The 24,234-nt window shown below is 36.3% G+C and overlaps 2 protein-coding genes across 3 annotated transcripts in view; one reads left to right on the top strand and one right to left on the bottom strand.

Moving 5' to 3' along the window:
* IBTK (inhibitor of Bruton tyrosine kinase) overlaps positions 1-21,373 on the top strand; it is a 93,257-nt gene extending 71,884 nt beyond the window's left edge. For both annotated transcript variants that reach the window (XM_061131854.1, XM_061131853.1), the window contains exons 26-29: positions 9,079-9,228; positions 18,771-18,842; positions 19,230-19,362; positions 20,094-21,373. In XM_061131854.1, coding sequence (XP_060987837.1) covers positions 9,079-9,228; positions 18,771-18,842; positions 19,230-19,362; positions 20,094-20,225 — 487 coding nt within the window. In that variant the 3' untranslated portion in view covers positions 20,226-21,373. The remainder of the gene's footprint in view (positions 1-9,078; positions 9,229-18,770; positions 18,843-19,229; positions 19,363-20,093) is intronic.
* On the bottom strand, positions 476-4,006 carry LOC133048064 (DCN1-like protein 3). The gene has a single exon (XM_061131600.1). The coding sequence runs from the start codon at positions 3,167-3,169 to the stop codon at positions 2,255-2,257; it is 915 nt and encodes a 304-aa protein (XP_060987583.1). The 5' UTR covers positions 3,170-4,006; the 3' UTR covers positions 476-2,254.
* Positions 21,374-24,234: the final 2,861 nt, after the last annotated feature.

Here is a 24,234-nt window from a genome sequence, read left to right as displayed (position 1 = left end):
ATTTTACTCATTAAAGCGCAATTTTTAGAGCTTCCTTAGTTGAGAAAAAAAATGTTGATTAATTTTTTATGTGTCTACAAATGCTTCTTAAGTTTCTCTGGCTGCTAAAATGGAAAAGAGCCAGAGCCTTTGAGTTAGGAAAGTAAAATTGTGGGAAATCAGACATCAGACACTGTTTCAAATTATGGCATGATCAGTGGAAAGAGTAATAGAATTCATTTAAAGAAGTCTGTATAAGACGATTTATAAGTAGCCAGTATGCATGATTAATAAACGTGAATATAAGATATCTTGTAAGTAAGCATTGTTACCTATATTGATTCTTAAGGATATGTTATCATAAATAGCTATGAAAGAAATAATTTTTTTTAGGGTGTACACTATTTACCACGTCTAGAAGTTTGCAGATTACCAAAGTTTGGTAATTTGACATCTTGTGGTTTTTATACAGATGATTGTGAAGTTTCTATATTTATTTATTTATTTTTATTTTTATAAATTTTTATTTAAAAATTCCCTTTTCAATCTGTTCCAAAGTATTGGAAGCTGAACGGTACAAGTTCCTGCCATCCATCCTTCCAGTACAGTTTTATGAGGACATTTTTTTTTTTAATGGAAAAATAAGAGGACCCTCTACTAAAACCAGGTAGGACCAGTCAGCTCCTGTGTGGCAGTTTAGCCAAAGCTGGCCTTACAGAGCAAGCACGTGGAGGTGTCTAGGGAATTGGGACTCCCTCTTGTGAGGAAAAGACTGAGAAAATTCATCTTTAATGAAAATGATCTAAATTCATATTCAAAAGCCTTCATTATGATGCTCCCTGACACTCTTATACTTTGCATATTGAAGGCAGCTCCCTTTTATAGCTAGTTTTAGCAGGCAAAGAAACAAAGGAATATAGATACATATATGTGTATATATATATATATATATAATATAGGTAAAATATATACATATATATGTATATATACATATTTGGGGGTAGGAAAAGGTGAGGAGGGTCATGTAAACCTAAATAGTCATCACATTACCCCAAATGAGCCTGACATTAACAAAGAAGAAAATAAATAACTCTGGGGGTTAAGTGACAACACGGGTGCAGCAAGAAGGGACAGGGCCCGCATTTAACCATTAAATACACTATGTATTTGTTTGGCAGAGTTCAGGCCAACCCCAGGCTCCTGCACTTGCCAGACAAGTAAGCTGATGATACTCAATTAAGAAAAAAAAAAAAAATTCAAGCAGAGCTCCATACCACAGTTTTCCTTCAAGTCAGTTGGCCGGCAGGCACAGTTTTCTGACCACCAGGAACAGAAACTTTGGCTCCAAAGCAAATGAAAAAAAAAAAAAAAAGTATTTCCACTTACAACATGAAAATACAGAAAATTCATCAAAGAAAGAAAACTATCAAAGTCTACTTCCAGCAAAACTGAGGTAGCACTGCTTTCTCTGCATTCAATGCTTAAGTGGTTCTCAGTACAACGTGTTCTAACAAAACTGCTCACTTGACTGACAGGTGCAGCATGTTGACGGATAAACTCAACATGAAATGAAATAGGTAAAAGAAGGAATGAGCAAGAAGTGAGAAAAATAAAGAGTTTCAGATAAATTAGCTTAAAAGGGGGTCATCACCAGACTACAAATGCTCTTGGCTGGCCTTGGCTCTCCAAGAGCTTTAAATTGCCTGGGAATTAATGCAATGTGGTTAACAGTTAACACTGCTAATTCAAAATTCAACTCTGTGTAAATCTTTAAAAGTAATTATTACAACCTAAATTCAACCATGTAAACAGCACTACACACAGTACAGACCTGCCCTGAAAAATAAGAATATGCAAAACTGAGATCTGGCACTGTATCATTTTATAACAATAATTCAACCTAACTGTCCCATTCCCCACTACCTGCTCTACACCCTCCCCCACCAAAAAAAAAAATCTAATTTGTGCAAGAAGTGGCAGGCTTATTCTATCTGAAGGCTTCAAAAAAAAAAAAAAAAAAAAGATATACAACATGTAGCCAGGTTCAAATATTTTGGGGGACCCCTCCCCAAAAAAGGGAAATAACCAAAATAACCAAAAGTGAAGAAAGTGCCTAAAACATGATACAGCATTTTAGAGCCCTTTCAGATACAAGGCAGAGAAAGGTGTAAAGTAGAAAATATCCGGATCTTCAGTAATTTCCAGAAAGGTCCAATTCCTTGGTTGACTGCAGGGCAGCAGGCAGATCCTTGCTGCTGCTCCTGAGACAGAGCCACTAAGTCTGCTCCTCGGGACACAAGCCCTCGGGCCCTGAGCTGAGTGCACCTCTCCCTTCCCCTTCTCTTTTCCTTCGCTCCATTTCCCACTCCACAAAGGTATCGAAGAGACTTGGCCAGGCCTCATCTTCGCTGTAGTTGCTGAGGTCAGGGCCAATCACCTGAGTGAAGTTAAGGAACATATTCCAAGTGTCCCTGGAGATGCCCTTGATCCCCGAGGGGTTCTCTGTTAGGAAGTTTAGCCATTGGTCCAATACCGGGGGATTGTTCTGGGTAAAGACGAGTTTCCACAGGGCAATGGCTATTTCTCGATGCAGTGACCGCTGCCCTTCTTCAGAGTCCAGGCCAAACTGAAATGTAAACCGGTAGAGATCCTTGAATTTATCCTCTTGTTTGGCTTCTGTTAAGAGGCTAGGGAACCGTGCACAGATCCCATCAATGCTGTCTGCACTTATTGCTTTGCAGCCGTCAAAAAATTCCTTCCTGGTGAATTTGCACATGGTAGCAGCCTGGAACTTCCAAGCCAAAAGCAGCACTCGAAATTCCGTGGGGTCCACACATAGATCATTGCAAAAGCGCTCCATGCCTTCCTCCAAAATTGCATCCTCCCGTTCATCCTTATAGCGCCTGAACAGTTCTTCCAACCTCTGCAGAGACGACTCCTCGGCATTTGACTTGGGCTCCCTCCCAGCATCTCCGGAGGATGTTGGCAGCTGGCAGGCCTCAGGAGCAGCCTCTGCCTTCTTGGTCCCATTGACAAGGATATCTCCACCTGGCTTGCCACAGGCGGGCAGCTGTTCCTCACGGTGGCTTGCACTCCGCCTACCATGTGACTTGCTGCTGGGGTCACGGTCTCCATTCTTGCTACCCAGAGTTGATGAGGGATTCTTACACTTGGTGACACACTGGCCCATGATGCTGGTGGCCTGGCCTCTAGAGCGGCCCTCTCTGGATTAGATGCCCTCGTTGCCACTGGCCCATGTGCCTCAACATGCCATCAGTCAGAGGAGCCAGCCAACTCAATGAAACACTCTGGTCCATTGTGCAGAGAGCTTCAGAACACTGTTCCAACATTTAGGGAGAATTGATCCTGGTTCACTGGTATCAACATAGCTGCTCCAGAGGTTCCTCCAGTCAAACCCTTTCTGGAAACGACGGCGGCCCGGCGGGTCCAAAACACCTACCATCCCCGCTCGCGTTTCCAGGTTCCCTACCCCCTCCGCCGCCGCCGCCGCCGCCTCTTCCAGTTTCTATATTTAGAGACATGAATTACTTACAAAAGACATTCATCAGATTTTTTTGGCAGAGTATTTGCCAGCAGTGTTCCTAGTGACTAATGATACAAAGTACTTTATAGCACAGTTGTGTTGTTTGCCGGTAGAAACTTTCAGGTATGTGTATTTTGGGGAGGAGAAGGGAGTTGGTAAGGAAATGGGGCGTGGTTCTTTGTGTTTAATTTTTTAATGTTCTGCGCATGTATGTGCTTTGGAGAAATTTTTGTGATAAAGTCAGTCAGGTAAGTTCCTTTTGAAGAAATATCTTTAATGTAAATGCCTTGGTAGGTCATATTTCTGATAAATCTGTAAAGAAAATTTATCTCATTTAAGAATTTTACATAGGGTGAATGATTTTCTGTGAACATAGTAGTATAGTGATTAAGCCTGGTAATCAGGAGTCAGCCTTGCCTGAACTTAAAAATGTGGATCTATTGCCTAGTAGCAGTGTGAATTCAGATTAAGTCTTTAATTTGACTTTCCAGTCTTACTCTGTCAGTTATTTAATTTTTCTCTGTTTTCTTGTTCATAAATAGGCTAAAAACAGGACCTATTTCACAGGGGTATTGTGAAGAGTAAACAGTTAATGAAATACATTTAGAACAGCACCCTAAGCATTGTATAATATTAACCATTAGTATATAAATAAAATGTAACTTTATTTGTGATATGTTCACATGATTGATTTCTTTAGCATGTATTGAGTTATTTTGGTGAGTTTTTTCCTAAGAAAAACCTTATGTGAAGCAGTTGTATTTAATTATTGAGCAGATAGAAATTTGGTAGAAGGCTTCAGCTGATTTTGTTATGAATAGATGCCTATTAGCTCATATACTAACAGAACTAAGTGAATCATCATTTTCCTTCCATCTGTGTTATCTTTGGCACTTTATAAGGAGTATTATTTTGATTCTTATTGAAGCCAGTGATAGACTAGATGGCCAAGCATGAGTTTTGTGATCATTAAGAACTGGGTTTGGATCCCAGTTCTGCTTATCTCTGGTGATCTGAGGGTCATTCAAAGGCCTCAGCTTTGGTTGTGCTCTTTTAAATTTAGGTTGTGATGAAAATACATTAAGGATTACTGTTGTAAAGATTAAATGAGATGATGCATATAAAAGTGTTTTGGTGGTTAGGTCAATCAGATATATATTAGTTATTCAGACAAGAACATTTCATGCAAAGATGGGCATAATAAAGGACAGATATGGTACGGACCTAAGAGAAGCAGAAGATTTAAGAAGAGGTGCCAAGAATACACAGAAGAACTATACAAAAAAGATCTTCATGACACAGATAACCACAATGGTGGGATCACTCACCTAGAGCCAGACATCCTGGAATGTGAAGTCAGGTAGGCCTTAGAAAGCATCACTACGAACAAAGCTAGTGGAGGTGATGGAATTCCAGTTGAGCTATTTCAAATCCTAAAAGATGATGCTGTTTAAAGTGCTGCACTCAATAAGTCAGCAAATTTGGAAAACTCAGCAGTGGCCACAGGACTGGAAACGGTCAGTTTTCATTCCAATCCCAAAGAAAGGCAATGCCAAAGAATGCTCAAACTACCACACAATTGCATTCATCTCACACACTAGTAAAGTGATGCTTATAATTCTCCAAGCCAGGCTTCAACAGTACATGAACCATGAGCTTCCAGATGTTCAAGCTGGCTTTAGAAAAGGCAGAGGAACCAGAGATCAAATTGCCAACATCCGTTGGATCATCGAAAAAGCAAGAGAGTTCCAGAAAAACATCTACTTCTGCTTTATTGACTACACCAAAGCCTTTGTGTAGATCACAACAAACTGTGGAAAATTCTGAAAGAGATGGGACTACCAGACCACCTTACCCACCTCCTGAGAAGTCTGTATGCAGGTGAAGAAGCAACAGTTAGAACTGGACATGGAACAACAGACTGGTTCCAAATTGGGAAAGGAGTATGTCAAGGCTGTAAATTGTCACTCTGCTTATTTAACTTATATGCAGAGTACATCATGTGAAATGTCAGGCTGGATGAAGCACAAGCTGGAATCAAGATTGCCGGGAGAAAGATCAATAACCTCAGATATGCTGATGACACCAACCTTATGGCAGAAAGTGAAGAGGAACTGAAGAGCCTTTTGATGAAAGTGAAAGAGAAGAGTGAAAAAGCTGGCTTAAAACTCAACATTCAAAAAACTAAGATCATGGCATACAGTCCTGTCACTTCATGGCAAATAGATAGGGAAACAGTGGAAAAAGAGACTTTATTTTCTTGGGCTCCAAAATCACTGCGGATGGTGACTACAGCCATGAAATTAAAAGACGCTTGCTCCTTGGAAGAAAAGCTATGACCAACCTAGACAGCACATTAAAAAGCAGAGACATTGCTTTGCTGACTAAGATCTGTCCAGTCAGAGCTATTGTTTTCCCAGTAGTCATGTATGGATGTGAGAGTTGGGAGTTCATAAAGAAAGCTGAGTGCTGAAGAATGGATACTTTTGAACTGTGGTGTTGGAGAAGACTCTTGAGTCCCTTGGACTGCAAGGAGATCCTAAAGGAAATCAGTCCTGAATATTCACTGGAAGGACTGATGCTGAAGCTGAAACTGCAATGCTTTGGCCACCTGATTCGAAGAACTGACTCATCTGAAAATACCCTGATGCTGGGAAGGATTGAGGGCAGGAGGAGAAGGGTATGACAGAGGATGAGATGGTTGGATGGTATCATTGACTCGATGGACATGAGTTTGAGTAAGCTTCTGTAGTTGGTGATGGACAGGGAAGCCTGGCGTGCTACAGTCCATGGGGTTGCAAAGAGTCGGACATGACTGAGCAACTGAACTGAATCCCTGAATTCAGATAAGATAATAGGATTTTAGAAGGCTTTGCTAATCTTTTATGGGGAACCCCAAATAGTTTATGAGTTTACTCTGGTGTGAATTTTATGGTTTCTTCAAAGTATGAATTTAGTTTTGGGAGGAATTAACTGGTTAGCATTTGTATTCACTTTGTTTTCTGAGGAAATAAAATAGATGAAATTAATGTTTGACTAGGAAATTTTTTATATTGTTCATAATATTGACTTATTAAGGATTTCTGAAAATGATGCCCAGGATTAATACCTAAAAAGTTACATTTCTGGATTAGTTTTTCTAAGTCAGACTTTAGGAAGGAAAGATATTATGCCTGTTAATTGACTATATTTCTTCATATCAGAATTTGTGTTCTCATTGTCGTCTTTTTTGCTTTAAGCAAATTTTGTTAAATGCTGTGAAAATTGTGGATAGTACAGACTTACATAGCATTTCTGTGTATCAGGTACTGTTAAATATTTTACCATAAGTTAACATTTGATCCATATAACAACCTTTGTAAGGAAGGAGATGGTATTAGTATCTCCATGTCTTTGACTAAGGTTACAAACATTTTTTGTTTTGATGTAGATGTTTCCTTAGTTTAGCTTTTGTGATCAAGTGTCTCGTTGTATGTGGATAAGGTACAGGGCAAGATTTTTATTTCCTCATGCAGATAACTAGTTGTTTCAGCTGAACTTATTGAAAAGGTTGTCTTTGCTCTATTTTGTTACTTGGCAGTTTTGGTGGAACTCAGTTGACCGTGTATGTGTGGGTCTAATTCTGGACTCCACTCAGTTTCATATGACTTACGTGCATGTGTTTATGCCCATATAGACTGACTTGTTGATGATAACTTTTATACATTTTAAAATCAGATAGTGCAGTTTCTCTGATTTTGTTCTTTTTATTCAGAATTATTTTTAATGTCAACCACATTTATATAAATCTTAGATTTGGCTTGTCCAAAAAAAAAAGTTCTTTGTCAGATGTATGTTTTACAGATATTTTTTGTTTTCTTAGGGCTTCCCTCATAGCCCGGTCAGTTAATGATATCTTCTAATGAGCAGAAGTTTTTGATTTGCTTAAGTCTTATTTATCATTCCTTAATTTGATAGTTATTGCTGGTTATGTCTGAAGAAACCTTTGCTTGCCACCAAGTTATGAAGATAATCTGTTTTCTTCTGGGACATTTAGCTTTTACATTAAGTCTGTAATTCAATTTTCTTCCAGGACATTTAGCTTTTACATTAGGTCTGTAATTCATCTTGAAATAATTTGGGGGGTATGGTGTGAAATAAAGGCCTTTTTATTTTCTTCTATAAAAAACACTTTTTCCCACTTGTTTGCTTTGGCAGTTCCATTATTGAAAGTAAAGTGACTATCACATGAGGGCCTGTTACTGAGTTCTCTAATCTGTTCCATTGATCTGTTAATAATTATGTCAATACCACACTGTCTTGATTACAGTAACTTATTTTATCTTCTTCCAGTTTTATATTTCTTTTTTAAGACAGCATTGGCTAATCTAGGTTTTTCTATTCTCATATAAATTTTAGAATCAATTTGTTAGTTTCTACAGTAAAAAGCTGGTGGGATTAATTCATTTGTTTAGATACAGGTCTATGCAGATTTTCTAATTTATTTTTTGTTATCTTTGATGAGGGTATGTCCATTTCTTATAAATTGTGAAATTTATTTGCATAGTTATTTATAATATTTCTTTATTGTCCTTTGAAATTGTTATCTTATATTATCTATTGCTTTGTAACCAATTACCTTAAACAGTAGCTTAAAACAACCAGTGTTTATGGTCCTTTGGGTCAGGAATCCATTATGGCTTAAGTTGGTTAATGCTTTTTTTTTTAATGTAATTAAGTGGGGGGACTCCCTTTCCCCATCACATTAAAGATGTTGTTTCTCTTTTGACTTTCATTCTAATAAATAAGCCAGGTGTTTTCATACTGTGTTGGATTTCTGTGGCTGTTTTTAAGATTTCTTTTTTGATCTCTAGTTTTTAGTAGTTTGCCCACTATGTGTCTAAGTATGTTCTTTTTTACATTTTTCTTCTTTGGGGTTGGCTAAAATTCTTGAGTTCTTTCACATTATGGATTTCACCAGATTTGGAGATGGCCATTGTTTCTTTGGATATTTTTATCTGCCCTATCTCCTATCTTTCTGGGTCTCCAGTTACATTTAATATTACCTTAAGTCACCATGACTGACTTAAATCAATAAAACATTTTTAATCAGAAGAAAAGATTGAAAAAATTTATCTTCCAGTTTAGACTTTTCCAATCTTGCTGTCACACCCCTCCAGTGAATTTTGTTGTTGAATATTAAAGCCTTTGAATTTCTGTTTTCTTCTTTTTCATAGTGTCTTTTTGATAGACACTTTCCCTCTGCTGAGCTTACTTATTTATTCTAACCATATTTTTCCTTGTTACCTGAGGCATAGTTATAATACTGTTTTTAAAAGCATTGCTAATTTCAGTATCTGGGCTGTCACCCATGTTGATCTCCATTGATTGTTTTTTCTTATCACAGTTTTCATTAGTCTATAATTGACAGCAAAAATCCAACATCACACTGAAAACTGTAATTATATCACTAAAATTTTTGGTATATATTCACTTCATTGTCCCCTCGTTGCTTTCAGCAACAGCCTTTTAAGAAAAATGAATGTTTTTCCATGATCTTTGTTGTCTCTCTACAGGGTATCTTCTCAACATTCAATTTCATCCAAGTCATTCCGGGATTTCTTAGTAGAAGAAAAAAAATCTGTTACTGGCCAGAGCTCAGGAGATCATGTCAAAAAAGTTTGTTTTAAAGGAATTGAAAATTCCCAGTCTCCAAAAGTTGTAAGGTAAAATAAACATTTTCCTACCTTTAAATGTTCTTATAGTGGTTTTATGTTCTGAAATAGTCTTTAAAAATTTATAAGGCAGGTTTCTATACATTCTTTTTACATTCAAAATTAACATGTTTACTTTTAAGATATATTTTGATAATTGGCTTACAGTAAACTATATATATTTAAAGTATACAACTTGAAGTTTGGCATATGTATACCTTTGTGAAACCATCATCACCAGCTATTCAGGTTGGTGACTATTAACCACCATTCTCCAAAGTCTCTTCATGCTCCTTTACAGTCCTTCCCCATCCTGTCTCCTTGCAGCTACTAACCTGATTCTGTCATTATGGATTAACTTTTATATTCTGTACTTTTATTATATCAGTGGAATCATTCCACACATGCTTTTTAAAAAATCTCTTTCACTTAGCATCCATTTTGAGATGCAGCCAAGTTTTTTTGAATCTGTTTAGGTATTTCCATCTTTTTCTCTAGCTGTTTTTGATACTAGTTGTCAAAGTCCAATGTATTTTAAAAACATGTTTCATATTATAAATGCCTACATGAAAACCTAAACATAGATTAAAAGTGGTATTTTAAAAAAGTTTCCCCACCATGGTATGTAAATTCTCTTTTAATTATCGTTCAAAAGGGAACAAACATTCTTGGGACATTGGGCCAATGTTGGAAGGAAAAACTGTTTCAAGTAGGTTGACTAAATGGAGTTTTTCTTTTTTACCTTATTTCTGCTAATATGACATCTCCTATATATTATACTCCCTAGAATGTTTTAGACAAAATAAAAATGTAATTAAAAATGTTAGTTGTGGCCAGATTAATAATTTTTTTCATAATGATTAAACAGTTTTTCATTGTCAGATTCCCCCCCAACTCCTTTTTAAAAATCAGATCTTTCGTCGAATTGTAGCGTATCAAACAGGTAATACAAACTTCTCTGACTGGAGTGAAGAGAGGGGTCTAGGGAACGTACAGCTTTACTGTCGCCTCACCTGTCCTGTAAGCAGCTCCTGAGGAATGCCAGAGTCTTCTCACAACACTGGGAAGTGCAGGTTTAGATGAACTGTTTAAACATAGCTTTGTTGTTTTTGTAATTGGCTTTCTTGTTACAGATAGGTATATTTGTGACTGTAGTTTTTGAGCCTTTTACTTATAGTACAGAAAATCAGATTAGAAAGGATCTAAAGAAGTCGTGTTCTGTATCTAACTTTTCAAATACTTTTGGCAGTGTAATGTTATTTTAAAATAAAAATCTTAAATCAAACTCTAATGTGTAAAACAGATAAACCTTTTTATATAATGTTTATGTATGATTAAGGGAATATTAAAGCTATTGTGATAGGCTCATAAATACAAATTGGGTGCAATGTAAGATGTCTTAATATTAACATATATTAGCATATATATGTGTATCAGACATTATAGTAGATAATAGAGTTACAATGATGAAGAAAATTAACATAGCCCCTGCTCATACAGAACTTAGTTCAAAAGAGAAGACCAACCTTATACAAAAGTGACAACACATTATGAAGAGGAAGTTTATCAGCCTCGATATTCAATTTATTTCTCATGTTTTAATTGTATAGTATTTATTTTCACTGTTGTTCAGTTCCTAAATCATGTCTGACTCTTGCAACCCCATGGACTGTATGTAGTCTGCCAGGCTCCTCTGTCCATGGGATTCTCCAGGCAAGATATACTAGAGTGGATCGCCATGCCCTCCTCCAGAGGATCTTCCCGACCCAGGGACTGAATCCATGTCTCCTGCATTGGCAGGTGGATTCTTTTATCACTGAACCACCAGGGAAGCCCATTTATTTCAATTAGGATCTTCTAAATAAGTCATTATGGACTTCCCTGGTGGCTCAGCGGTAAAGAATCTGCCTGCTAATGCAGGAGACATAAGAGATGCGGGTTCGATTTATACCTGTGCTTGTATCTTAACCCAGGTCCACTAATGAAGGCTTAAATTATTAACTGTTTCTCTTTTTCTCATGGATGTTCAGTGTTTTCCTTTTAAGTAGATTCTTTCCATCATGTGGAGGGGTGGGGGGTGGGGGGTGGCGAGGGAAGTCAGTCCTTCACTCAGCCTCCTTACTTTCTTCTAGAATTGTCCTGTTGTTCCCCATTCCCTGCTTCCTTCACAGCCAGATTTCTCAAAAGAGCTGTCATTGCCCACTTACTACTTCTTCTGGCTTCCAGTCCCACAACTAAACTGAAACTTGGAAGTAGCCTCCATATTGCCAACACCATGGGCTTTTTATATGACTCATCATACTTGAAGTTCACTTATAGGTTATCTTCTCATTTCACTTATGTTCTTTCTGTGTTGTTTCATGAGTTTCTCTGTTCAGTTATCAGCTATACATGAAAGACTCTTAAAGTTAAATTGCCTGTTCACATCTGTCATCTGAGCTTCAGACTTAGGTCTCCATCTGCCTTCTTTGATATTGCCATCCTATTTGGATGTTCAGAAATACCTTAAACTTTTATGTCCCAAACCAAACTGAACATTTTCCTCATAGCCTTCTCATAAAAGCAAAAATACAGGCAAAACATAAACCCAGCCTATTCTTGATTTCCTGAGTAAATGTCATTCGCACATTTTACATGATCATCTTCCTCAGCAGTATCCAGTCTGTCAGCAGGACATGCCAGTTACAGCTCTTTAGTATTATACCCATTTGTGTATTAAACTATCTCCACTGCCACCTCCCTCATTTAGACTACTGTAATCTTTTACCTGGGCCGTCTGAGTAAGCCGCCTAACAAGTGTTGCCATATAGCCTTTTATCCTTCTCTATGGCATATTTGGCTAGTGTTTGTGTATTTTTAAATGCAAATCTTACCTCGTAGGATAAAAGCTAGAATTCTTATATGGCCCTCAAGGCTGATATAGTCTAGCTCCTGTCAACCTCTTTAGTTTTTAACATGGTCTCTGTATTTTAGCCTTGACCTTGTAGTTTCTCAAATGCCAGTTACCTCTTCCCACTTGACTGCCTTTTGACTTGTTGACTCACCTCTTCCAGTCTCTGTTCAGTCAAAGCGTTGAAGAAGCCTGACTTCTCTCACTGGGTCAGTTTCCTGTTACATGCCTTCATGGCTCTTCTTGCTTGTCACATTTACCACAGTCTGAGGAGTACCCCTTGTCTGCGGTTTTCCTTTACATGGTTTTGGTTACCTGCTGTGAGCTCTAGTGTGAAAATATTAAATGGAAAATTTCAGAAGCAAACAATTTTTTTAGTTTTAAATTCTGCACCGTTTTGAGTAGCGTGATGAAATCGCTCTCCATCCTGACCATTTGCCTGATCCATTTTACCGTCTTACCGAGGACACGAATCACCCCTTTGTCCAGTGTGCCCTGCCCGCAAGTCACTCAGTAGCCGTCTCAGTTATCGGATCAGTTGTTGGGGTTTCACGATGCTTATGTTCAAGTAATCTTTATTTTATTTAATAACAGCCCCAAAGCACAAGAGTAGTGATGTTGACAATTCAAATATGCCAAAGAGAAGCCATTTAAATGAAAGCTTCAAGTGGAAAAAAAAAAAAAAAAAGTGGAAAGTTCTCAACCTAGTAAGGAGAGGAGAGAAAAATTTGTGTCTTTAGGGTGCTACGATTATGTTATAAACGAATCTTCTACCCATGAAATATTCATGCTAGTTTTGCTATCATACTTCAGAACATAGAAGTAAAAGGCTTTATGTTTCTGTGAGATATTTTGAAAGAGCCAGAGAGCACATTCACATAACTTTTATTACACTATATTGTTATATAATTGTTTTATTATTGTTGTAAGTTTCTTACTGTACCTAATTCAGAAATTAAACTTTACCATGGGTATGTATGTATGGGGAAAAAACATAGTGTGTATAAGGTTCAGTACCATCCGCAGTTTCAGGCATCCGCTAGGGGACTAGGAATGTATTCCTGTGGATGACATGGGAACTATCGTAAACTTACTGTTGGTGTGATTCTTTGTTTACTGTTTTCGAATTGTTGTTTAGTCGCTAAGTCGTGTCCGACTCTTTTGTGACCCCATGGATTGTAGCCCACCAGGCTCCTGTGTCCATGGGATTTCCCAGGCAAGAATATTGGAGTGGGTTGCCATCCCCTCCTCCAGGGGATCTTCCTGACCCAGGGATTGAACTGTGTCTCTTATGTCTCCTGTATTGGCAGGTGGATTCTTTACCACAGAGCCACCAGGGAAGCCCAGTGTTTTCAAATACTAGTCCTTTAATGTCTGTGTTCCCACAGCTGTATGTTCAGTGAGAGCAAGGAAGATTGACTTTTGCTTATCACTGATTAGAATGTTTCCTAGTGTGTAGTAGGTGTTCAGTGATCATCTGGTGAACGGAGGGGAAGAATAAGTGAAACAAAATTGTAGCTCTTATTTCAATTTTAATGTAATGAGCTATATTGTTTGCCCTGGATGTATAAATGTCAAGGTGTGAATGTTAAGATTGTTTTGTAACATTTTTACATTTTAAATATTGAATGTATTTCAAAAATTTTCTAATTTTCTTTGGATAGATACTGTTTATCTTTTAAAATATTAAGGATGTGTGGTTTCATAGTTGATCGCTAGGGTGTGCTATAACATCAGGCTATTAACTGAAAAGTAGTGTGTGATGTTACAGTGCTTTAGACATTTTAGTTAAAGGAGTGTATGATAGTATCTTGCTATCAATAGCTTGGGTGTTTGGCAAGTGGAAGTTAATGTTTTAAATAGTTTTTTGTCTTCTGGTCACTGAGAAAGAAAACAGCTTTGATTTCATTTTTAATGTCATCATAGAAAATATGTTACCATTAAGAGAGCTGTATTTAAGGAAATAATATATAACAGATAAAGTAGAATATTTATTAATTCACCAGATTATGGGACACTTTATATACATATTCTGCTGGCCTCTCTTGGGTGTATATATAAAAGTATAATACACAGACCCAGCCTGAAATATGTTTGAAATCTGGTTGGTAAGTGTAAATATGCATACATGGAAGTTAACTGACAGAACAAAAATACAGTGTAATATAACAGTGTTAAAGAAGTCACATGGCAATGTATGACTATATGCTGAATGAGTGGTTCAGAGAAGGGAAAATGACCATGGGCTAGAGCTGTCCAGAAAAACCTCATTGAAGAGGAAAAGTTTGAGCATTAGTTCATAAACACTTTTCCTATTCAATCTCAAATATTTTGATCATTATGTTTATGGCTATATATTTAAATGATTATTTATCTTAACATAACATAATGATCAAATAGCCATATATTTATGGGATTTTTAAAAGAAGAGAGGAGAAAGGGCAGTATAAAGAGAGGAAGTAGTGGGAATTAGAGCAAAAAGACAGGAATACTTTAGGGACTCTGGCAGGGATGGAGGGCTCATCCCACAAATAATACATTCTTGTCTTAATTGTAGAAAATGTGATCATCCCCCACCCCCAGGCTAGGGAGCTAATAAAAGAATGGCAAAGTTACTTACTGATGTGAAAAGAGAGGTTTATGCACTTTTTGTTTGTTTATTGTTACTTCTGTGTTCTTTTCCATTTTAATGTGTTTTCTTTCATTTTCCTTTCACTTAAATACCCGCTTAAGTGCTTCTAGGAAGAAAATGTGATCTTGCATTTCTAATTAGTAAGGAAAACTACATGTGAGATAAAATCATTATATCAGATCTAATTTTATATAAAATCTTTATAATTGCGATAATACAAAATTATTTTTAATAATTGTCAACCATAAAAAAAATAATTGTCAACCATGTGAGCAAAAAGTAAGTTTTTCTCTTGAAGTCTAAATTTGGCAAGATTAATGTTCCTCAGTTTGAACAAAAATCTTTGAAAGATTTTAGCCAGCCCTTTTATGTTGCTTTTATTTCCAGAAGGCTAAATTTTATAAGATTATCATTGGGATGTCTGTTTCTATGCTGCAAATACCTGCGGCTTAATAATGCTATTATTTATCATTGGAAAGCTTATACTCTTTTCATATTTGTTTAGTCATAGCTCTATTTAGCAATTTTACTTCATTCTAAGATGAAATTTTGATAAAGATGTTTGAGTCAATTTATAATTAATAACATTATCCATTGGAAAATCATTAATGAAAAAATTCTGACATCTTACAAAACACATTTGAGTTGGGTATAATTCTTATAGCAGTCCAGTGTGAACCTTTCTGAAATGACAGCAGTAATGCCTATCCTATGGGTTTGTTACAAGGATTATATCAGGTAATTCATATGATAGTACTTTATAAATTATATAATGTTAAGTAAGTTCTGATTGATTGGCTTTAACAAGACCTATACAAGATACTTTAGTCCTTATATTCAGTTCTGTTTGCAGAGAGAAAAGGTGATATTTGAATCAGTCCTTAGAGAATTAGAAGATCCTTGTAACGGACCGTATTCTGTGCTACAGTGTATGGAAAATACTCTGTATTTTGAGTGAAAAAAGCCTGGATTTGAGTTCTGTCTTTACCATTTACCCAGCTTGCTAATCAGGCAAATTATCAAATATTCTCTGAGTATTTTTAATAGTTTCCTAATCAATATAATAGGAACAATACATGCTTTCTTCAGAGTATTAGAAAGATTAAATGAGATAATGTATATGAAAATAGATTCAGTAAATTTGTTTGCCCACACACATCAGGTTTAAACATTTTAGTTCTTGGTGCATTTGTACTCTGACCCTGTTTCATTTTAACTTTATTTCCCTCTTAATCTCTTAATCCAGTCATTCAGTTCATTGAAGAGAACAACCCACCTTTACTTAAGCCAACAGTTTTGAACTGTTGCACGTATTTGTGCTGCTCTCCAAGTCAGCTTTAATGTCATTTCCTCAGTGAAGCCAATAGTGTATATACCCTTCTCCATGTTATGTAATTTCTCCCGTGAATCCATAGTACTCTGTACATATTGATGTAAATATCAATTATCTACTCTCACATTGCTTTATCATTACTTAAATACCTTTAAAAAAATCTTCTACCAGAGTGAAGAGAACTGGGTTTTAACCTGATTTTCAGTACCATAGTACTGACATATACCAAATAAATGTGCATAAATGAATCAGAAAGTCAGTATTTTAGGCCCCATTTATTCATGCTCTGTTTGACTTTCTGTTGTAGAGCCCATCTAGACCTAAATTTGCTTATTGCTGAATGAGGGCAGTCGATTAATCTAAGTAATTTCTAGGTATCTTTCTAAGCATAAAATTCCACAACTGGGGCTCTCTCATAGTTCCTTTGTTCATTTTTCTCCTTACAGGAATGCTTCTTACCTCCCTCATTCTATACCCTTTTTATTGTCTTTTCTGTGAGACCTTCTCAGATGACCAAATCTATTTGGTTGTTTTAATCTTTACAGTCAGTAGACCTTTAAGTTTTGTTTTCTTAAACTCTTTTCTGTTATGTCATTTTATATCTTGGTTCCTCATCTAATTTGTGAGTTCTTAGTGTGTTTTACATTTCTCTTCTCTCAGCCACATGTGAATTAGTGAAGTTAGAACACGCGCTCTCCCCATATACAAAAATACACAAAATAAACTCAAAGTGACTTAAAGACTTGAACGTAAGACATTATACCACAGAACTCCTAGAAGAGAACTTAAGCAAGACATTCTCTGACATAAACATACCAATGTTTTCTTAGATCAGCCTCCCAAAGCAGTAGAAATAAAAATAAACCTCGTGCACAGCAAAGGAAACCATAAAGAAAATGAAAAGTTCATCTATGAAATGGGAGAAAATATTTGCAAACTATGCAACTGATGAGGGCTTAATTTCCAAAATATATAAACAACTCATAAAACTCAACAAGATAAAAATGGGAAACATACAGATGGCCAGTAGGCACACAAAAGGATGCTCAATACTGCTAATTATTAGAGAAATACAAAAAAAATATAATGAGGTGCCACCTCATACCAGCCAGAGTGGCCGTCATTAAAAGGTCTACAGATAACAAATGCTGGAGAGGATGTGGAATAAAGGGAGTCCTCCTACACTTTTGGTGGGAATGTAAGTTGGTGTGGCCAGTGTATCGAGGCTCCTCAGCAAACTGAAAGCAGAATTACCACAGCAGCCCCACTCCTGGGCATATATCTGAACAAAACTGTATTCAAAAAAGTACATGCCACCCCTGTGCTCCTAGCAGCACTGTTCACAATAGCCGAGACACGGAAGCAACCTAAATGTCTTATCTACAGGGGAAAGGATAAAGAAGATACGGTACATAGATACAACCGAATTCCACTCGGCCATAAAAAAAGAAGGAAATAATGCCATTTGCAGCAACATGGATGGACCTAGAGATTATCATACTAAGTGAAGTAAATCAGACAGAGGAGAAATATCATATGATATCACTTATATGTGGAATCTAAAGTATGACAGAAACGAACCTACCCATGAAACAGAAACAGACCCTCAGACATAGAGAACAAACTTGTGGTTCCCAAGGAGAAGGGGGGTGGGGAAAGGATGGTGTGAGAGGTTGGGGTTAGCAGATGTAAGCTATTACATACAGAACGGATAAACAACAAGGGCCCACTGTGTAACACAGAAAACTGTATTCAGTGTCCTATGAAAAACCATAATGGAAAACAGTGTTTCTAAAAAACTGAATATAAAAAAAAAAAAAACCAAAACTGAATATATAGATATATATAACTGAATCAGTTTGCCGAACAGCAGTAAGCAGTAATTAACATTGTATGTCAGCTGTACCTGAATAAAACAAATTTCTGTCCTATCTATAATCTCTGGGGTATCAAAGCATTTTCTGTATTTTTGTTGCTCACAGTATTTATACTATTAGAGTCCCTCACAAAATTTGGCTGCTGACCATTGTGTTTTTATATATTTTGAAACTTTGTGCTAACCTGTCACTTTTATTCATAAAATGTTATTAATGTAAAACAGTCTTCAAAGAGTTGTCTATTTCCTAATGTGTTTTTTTTTAAATAATAAATTGGCTATATGAATGTTATTAGAAAGAAACAGACCGTTTTTGGAGAGTGTAGTTGATTTAGTGTTGTGTTAGTTCAAGTATACAGCAAAGTGAATCGATTGTACATACACCCACTCTTTTAGATTCTTTTCCCATATAGATCACTACAAAGTATTGAGTAAAGCTCCTTGTACTACATAGTAAGTCCTTCTTGGTTATCTCTTTTATACATAGTAGTGTAGATATCAATCCCAGTCTCCCAGTTTATCCTTTGCCTATCCCATTTCCCCCTCCTAACCATAAAGTTTGTTTTCTACATTTGTGACTCTGTTTCTGAAGAACAGACCCAATATCTTGTAAGATCTTCCCCCATGATATTTTATACACATAATTTTATAATTATCTAGAGATTTTTGTTATTTTATTTACACTTTCAAAGGTAAGTCTGACTTCATAAATTAATTTGTCTCGAGTCAGAGCCTTGCAATTCTTCTCTGTATTTCTATTAATAAGCAGTTTTACTAATGTTACTAAAAGCTTTAATCTCCAGTTTTGGCATTTGTTTTGCAGATGTTCTACTCATGGTTCCCCAGGACGAGAAGGCAACCACATTTCAGATGTACCACTTCCAGACAGTCCCAAGTAAGGTTAATTGATCAGCTTTGGGACCTCAAAGCTAGACTTGGTTTGGCACTGGGAGAGAACACTGAGAGTTGAGGATCGTATCAGTAGAAATGTATTATCTGAATACTCTGCTCCACAGTTTGAGTCATCTTTCTGTTATATTGCTTTGCTCTGTTCCACTTGTTGGCGTTTCCAAACCTTACAGCCCTGATTCAAATATCAGTTCTCCCTGTTTCTCTTTCTCACCTCGTCATTCTGTTAAGTTTGAATGCAGAAGCTTCCAGGTCCCCTTATGTTCTAGGTCACGAGGAGACAATGCAACACTGGTAAAGAGTATTTCAGGGGAGATATTATGTGCAAAAATTTGGCAAGATGACTGAAAGCTCATTATTCCTATACTTTCAGTCCCTGGCTGTCTTCTTCACTGACCGTTCCTTCCATGGTAGCACCAGTCACTTTCGCATCTATCGTAGAAGAAGAGCTACAGCAGGAAGCAGCTCTTATCAGAAGCCGAGAGAAGCCCTTGGCTTTGATTCAGGTAAGTAACATGCCTGGGCTTAATTCATGTTTGGGCTTAATTCAGGGTAAGAACTATATACTGTATTTCATTCTTAGGTCTTAAGAAAATTCTGTTTGCTTTGCAGAGGTGCATGTGTATTTAGCACAGTAAAATGTAAATGTAGTGTAAAACAAAACTGAAGCATCCAGCAAGTATTAATTGAAGGTATTCAGGATAATAAAAATTAAATTGTGTAAAGCTAATATTTTTAGCACTGGTGATGCTTTGGACTGTTTTAGTTTTTTAAAGTGGCCAGTAGAGAGCTGGCCTTACCTAGCTCTCCATCTGGCTTCTGTATCAGTCAGAGTTGGTAGGTTGTAAGCCACAGACACCCAGCCAGGCTAACTTAAGGAGAACAGAACTTATTTGAGAGACACTAAGATTCCATAAACTTAGCTGAAAACCAGAGAGCCAGGCTTAGGAAACAGACGAGACTCATCGTTGTCCTAAAGAGCTCAAAGAGCTAGACAACTTGTGCAATAACAGGAAGTATCTCACAGGATGAGAGATTGCAATGAATGGATTCCATCTGCTATCTTCAGTTTCTTTTTCCTTCTGCTCAAGATTAAAATCAAGGAAAGGTGGGTATCTGATTATTGTAGCTCAGGCCTCAGCCCTTCTCCTTGCAGGATACCTATTGTTCTGTATTGCAGGCATAGAAAGGGGTAATTCAAAAAGTAAAGCAAGTTTTCTTCCTTTCCTCCTTTCAGATTGAGGAGCGTGCAATACAGGATTTGTTGGTTTTCTATGAAGCATTTGGCAACCCTGATGAGTTTGTCGTTGTTGAAAGGACACCACAGGGGCCACTGGCAGTACCTATGTGGAATAAGCATGGATGCTAGTTCACCATGGAGTTGAGATATAAGTTTCATAAATTGTGATTGTTACAAGTAAATGCTGTGGAAAAAGAGTTCATACAAATTTGGTAACTGATCATTCTGGATAGAATATGAAAGGATATAATTTCTTTACTGAATTTTAAGTATATAATGTTTGTATGATTAAAAAGAAATTCTTCAGAATTGTGATTTTAGTAACCTTTTATGTAAAAATGTGTGAGAGGAAAAACTTACTAGCTTAAGTTTGAGTAGAATTATTTCTTCTGAATAGTCTTAAAAGGAAAACATGAGTGATTGAAGTGTAAAATGTAAGAGTGATGGATTAAAAATAACTTTCATTTGGGATAAATAATTTAGAAGAGTTTTGCCAAATATCTTTTTTTTTTTTTTAGTGTGACATTGATGAGCTTAAAGTAGGAGCCTCAGCCATTACTTCTGATCTGTTAATGGTCAAAATTTTGTGTTTGCTATTAGTAGTTTTATGTCTCCATTCTTGTGTCTTTTTCCATCAGGCTTTGGGTTCTAGCCTGATTTTTAAAGCTTGAGCTGTTTGAATGCCATATTATTCCAGTTGGAACAGCACTTTCTCCATTTTGCATTGATCTGTGGAGTATTGTGGAAAGGAAATAAAACTATTCTGAGCAGCTTAGTGTAAGATAAAATTAGGAGTCATTGTGGGGATTGTTTTTTGATAGGGAGAGGAGACCTTATCAAAAGCCTAATTGTGAAAGAATCAGTTCCTAAAGGTGTTAAAATTTTCTAAAGTAAATGCTTAATTATACATACAGGAATTGAATAGTGTGGGGGAAATTTGGTTTATAGTTACCTTTGCAATGTTACATAATCAGATTTTCTGAGCCTGGATTATATGAACAGACAGAAACATTGTTTTCTTTACAGTGTGCTGTTTGGGTTGTTTCTGAGTGGTTAAAATTTTAAAACAACAAATATTAAATCTGCTCCGGCGCCTAGACAAATTGCGAAGGTTAATGTTTCTGGGAAATAATAAGCCTCGGGGAACATACAGGCAAATCACTGCTGTAATGAGGTTGATGAAATATGGCTGAAATTAACAACACTTGAGCTTTTTAGCTCCTCCCAAAGCAGCAAACTTGTAAGCAAATGTGCAATAAAAAAATAATCTTGATCCATTTCACTGTTGATGTGTGTTTAATATCTTGTACTCTACTGACATCTATTATAAGAGAAATTACCAGTGATTCTTCCTAATATCATGTATTGTTTAGCCACTGCTTAAAAGGGCAATGTTCCTAAAATGCATCTGTGAAAAGTTTTATATTATGTACATTTGAGTAAATTGAGAAAAAACAACTTTTGTAATGTGTTACTGATGTTGCTGTAAAGAGATTTTCTGAAGTAATTTTCCTGCATTTGAACCTCTGACTCCTCCATGCATCGTGGCATCTTTAAAGATGCCGTAAAATGATGATCTTCCTGATGTGCTCCTTGCTGCCTGGAGCAGACCTAAGGGCCTTCAGTGGATGGGATGTGAAGGAGCGGCAGGGCCTGACCAAGTCTGTGGGGTTTTAGGTCTTTACCAACCTCATTGAGGGTAATTGCACTTTATGGCCTGTTTTATATAGTAGAGTATTATATAAAACTTCATTTGGAGTGAGTGGAAAGAGTTCTTTTGCTGTTGAAATGAAAGGTAAGCACTGCTATAAACTGATTTGTAAATGATTGCATGAAAGCAACCTGATATATTATGACCAAAAAGTCTAGGGAAGTAATGGGTTTTTTCCCCTAACATTATTCAGCCTACAATAATTAATTCATCTTTAATCTCATGAATTGGAGAAAGTCTTAAACTCTAGAAGTGGGCAATTTAAAGGATCGGTGGGATGAAGAGGTTTTTAAGACTGACGACACTTGCTATAGAACTCCTTAGCCTGGAAAGGTGTTGACTGGGTGGAGAGTTGCTGGGGATAGAAGTGTCAGAGCAGTATATGCTTAAAGTTTGCAAGATCAAGAAGTCTGTGAGCTATAAAGTCATATTTTTTGACAAAATACTAGGATTTAGGACTTACTGTAAAGAGGAACAACAACAGATACAGTTGATGGAGAAAGGTATTGCTACTTAATAGCTAATCTCTGGGTTTGTTCTATAACTCTTCTGGAAGCTGGGGTATATTTTTTAGTTCATGAGAAGGGGGTTGATAACTGATTCATAAAATTTTAGATTTGAGGAAGCCTAATAGATCAACCCTATATATCTTTTTATTGTATAAATTAAAAGAGTGTAAACTCCAGAGAAAATGAGTAATGAGAATTCTGTCTTTTCAGTCTGGTCCGCCTCTATAGCTATCTGCCTCTTTCTAACTGTCTATAGTAATTTAGCCAAGAGTAAGAAAATATTAAAATACACTTAAGAAAAATAAATATAGTCTGGAAGCTTCCAGAATTATTGATTTAAGAGCTGTTTTCAGAAGAAGCTACCACAACCTTCCACCAAGGAACTGGGGACAAGTGATCCAAGATATTCATGGTAATGTTTATGTGTATCTTTTGCTTGAAAATGACCATCAAACTATATCTTAGACCCTATAAATACTTCATTTTCTTACATGTTGTTACTTGGTAAAGCTGAATTCTTGTCAGTTTTGCCTTTCCCAAACTTTCTGATCTTTTTTATTTCCTTCTCTCTTAATCTGTCATTCTCCTAAGTCATAAACTTTTGAATTCTTCGTCTCTTTCACCATTTCATTCTTATCAGTACTTCTCTGTTGTATGTCCTTAAGTCTCTCTGAAAGTTCTGAAACTTTTTGGTGTCAGGATCCCTTTATAATGATTAAAATTTTTGAGGACCCCAAACAACTTTCACTTATATTGATTACATATCTATCATATATAATGTATTGCAAGTTACAACAGACTGTAAGATTCATTAAAAAATCATAAACCAATGCATGCTAACATAAATGACATTTCTAATGAAAAAACTGTTTTACAAAAAATTACACTAGTGAGCTTGTTTTATATTTTCATATATAAAAATATGTAACTCAGTATTTCAGGTTTAGGTCTTTACCACCTGGTTTAATAGAGGACCCCTAGACTCTCATATTTATTTACACATTTAATCTGGTATGAAAACAAAAGTCATATAGTGTCTGGAAACTTGAAAGATTGAGATTGAAAAAGGCAAATAACATGAATAGTTTTGACCTTGCCAACTGCTGAAAGGTTGAGAAAGTGGTCCAGTTAACTGCCAGAGTCCCCTAACTGCCACCTTATTCTCTTTCTCCTGGTCCAAGACATTCAGCTCTTTAACTTTCAAAAAATACCCCCAAAAGCATATTTTCCTGCTCTGAAAACTTAAGTTACTCCCTCTATACTTTGCTCACCTTGGGCTTCCAGTGATTTTTTTTTTTTAATCTATATGTATATATAGTGGTAGAGCCAAACCTGACCTGGTGTTTCTCCCAGATAGCCTTAAGGTTTTTTCATTCATATTTCTACCTAAATTTTTCTTTTTCTTTGCCTATTGAAATTCTACCCATCCATGATAAATGCAACCCCAATTCTATTTTTCTTATAAAGTTTTTGTTTTTTCCTTCTCATACCACCTCAAAAAATAGAGTAGCATACATGGATCAATTATGTTCCCATTTCCTCTGAACACTTTATACCTTTTTAGGGAGTTTGTAAAATTCTGCCATTATTTTTGTTTTTCTGTTAGTCCTTATCTTTTACTGTTACTTATAGTTTGAAGGCATAGAACTAGGCACTCTTTTCTTTCTTGTGTGTATTTAAATCATTAAACTTGAACCATTACACAGACATAAGTGCACAAGAGAAAAATATTTAGTTCAGTGATTTACCAGTAGGTCAAGAAATGGACCATTAACAGCCCCTTGGAAAAGAGGTGCTGGATTTGATTTGCGAGTATTTCATGAAGGGTTTTTGTTTCTGTAATTCATGATATTGGTCTGTGGTTTTCCTTTGCCCTTTTTTCTACCTTTAGAATTAGTTTAGTGATGGCCTCATAGTT

Source organism: Dama dama, chromosome 28 (genome assembly GCF_033118175.1).
Source record: "Dama dama isolate Ldn47 chromosome 28, ASM3311817v1, whole genome shotgun sequence".
Taxonomy (NCBI): Eukaryota; Metazoa; Chordata; class Mammalia; order Artiodactyla; family Cervidae; genus Dama; species Dama dama.
Note: the sequence above shows the minus strand (reverse complement) of the source record. Positions and strands in the feature narration are given on the sequence as shown.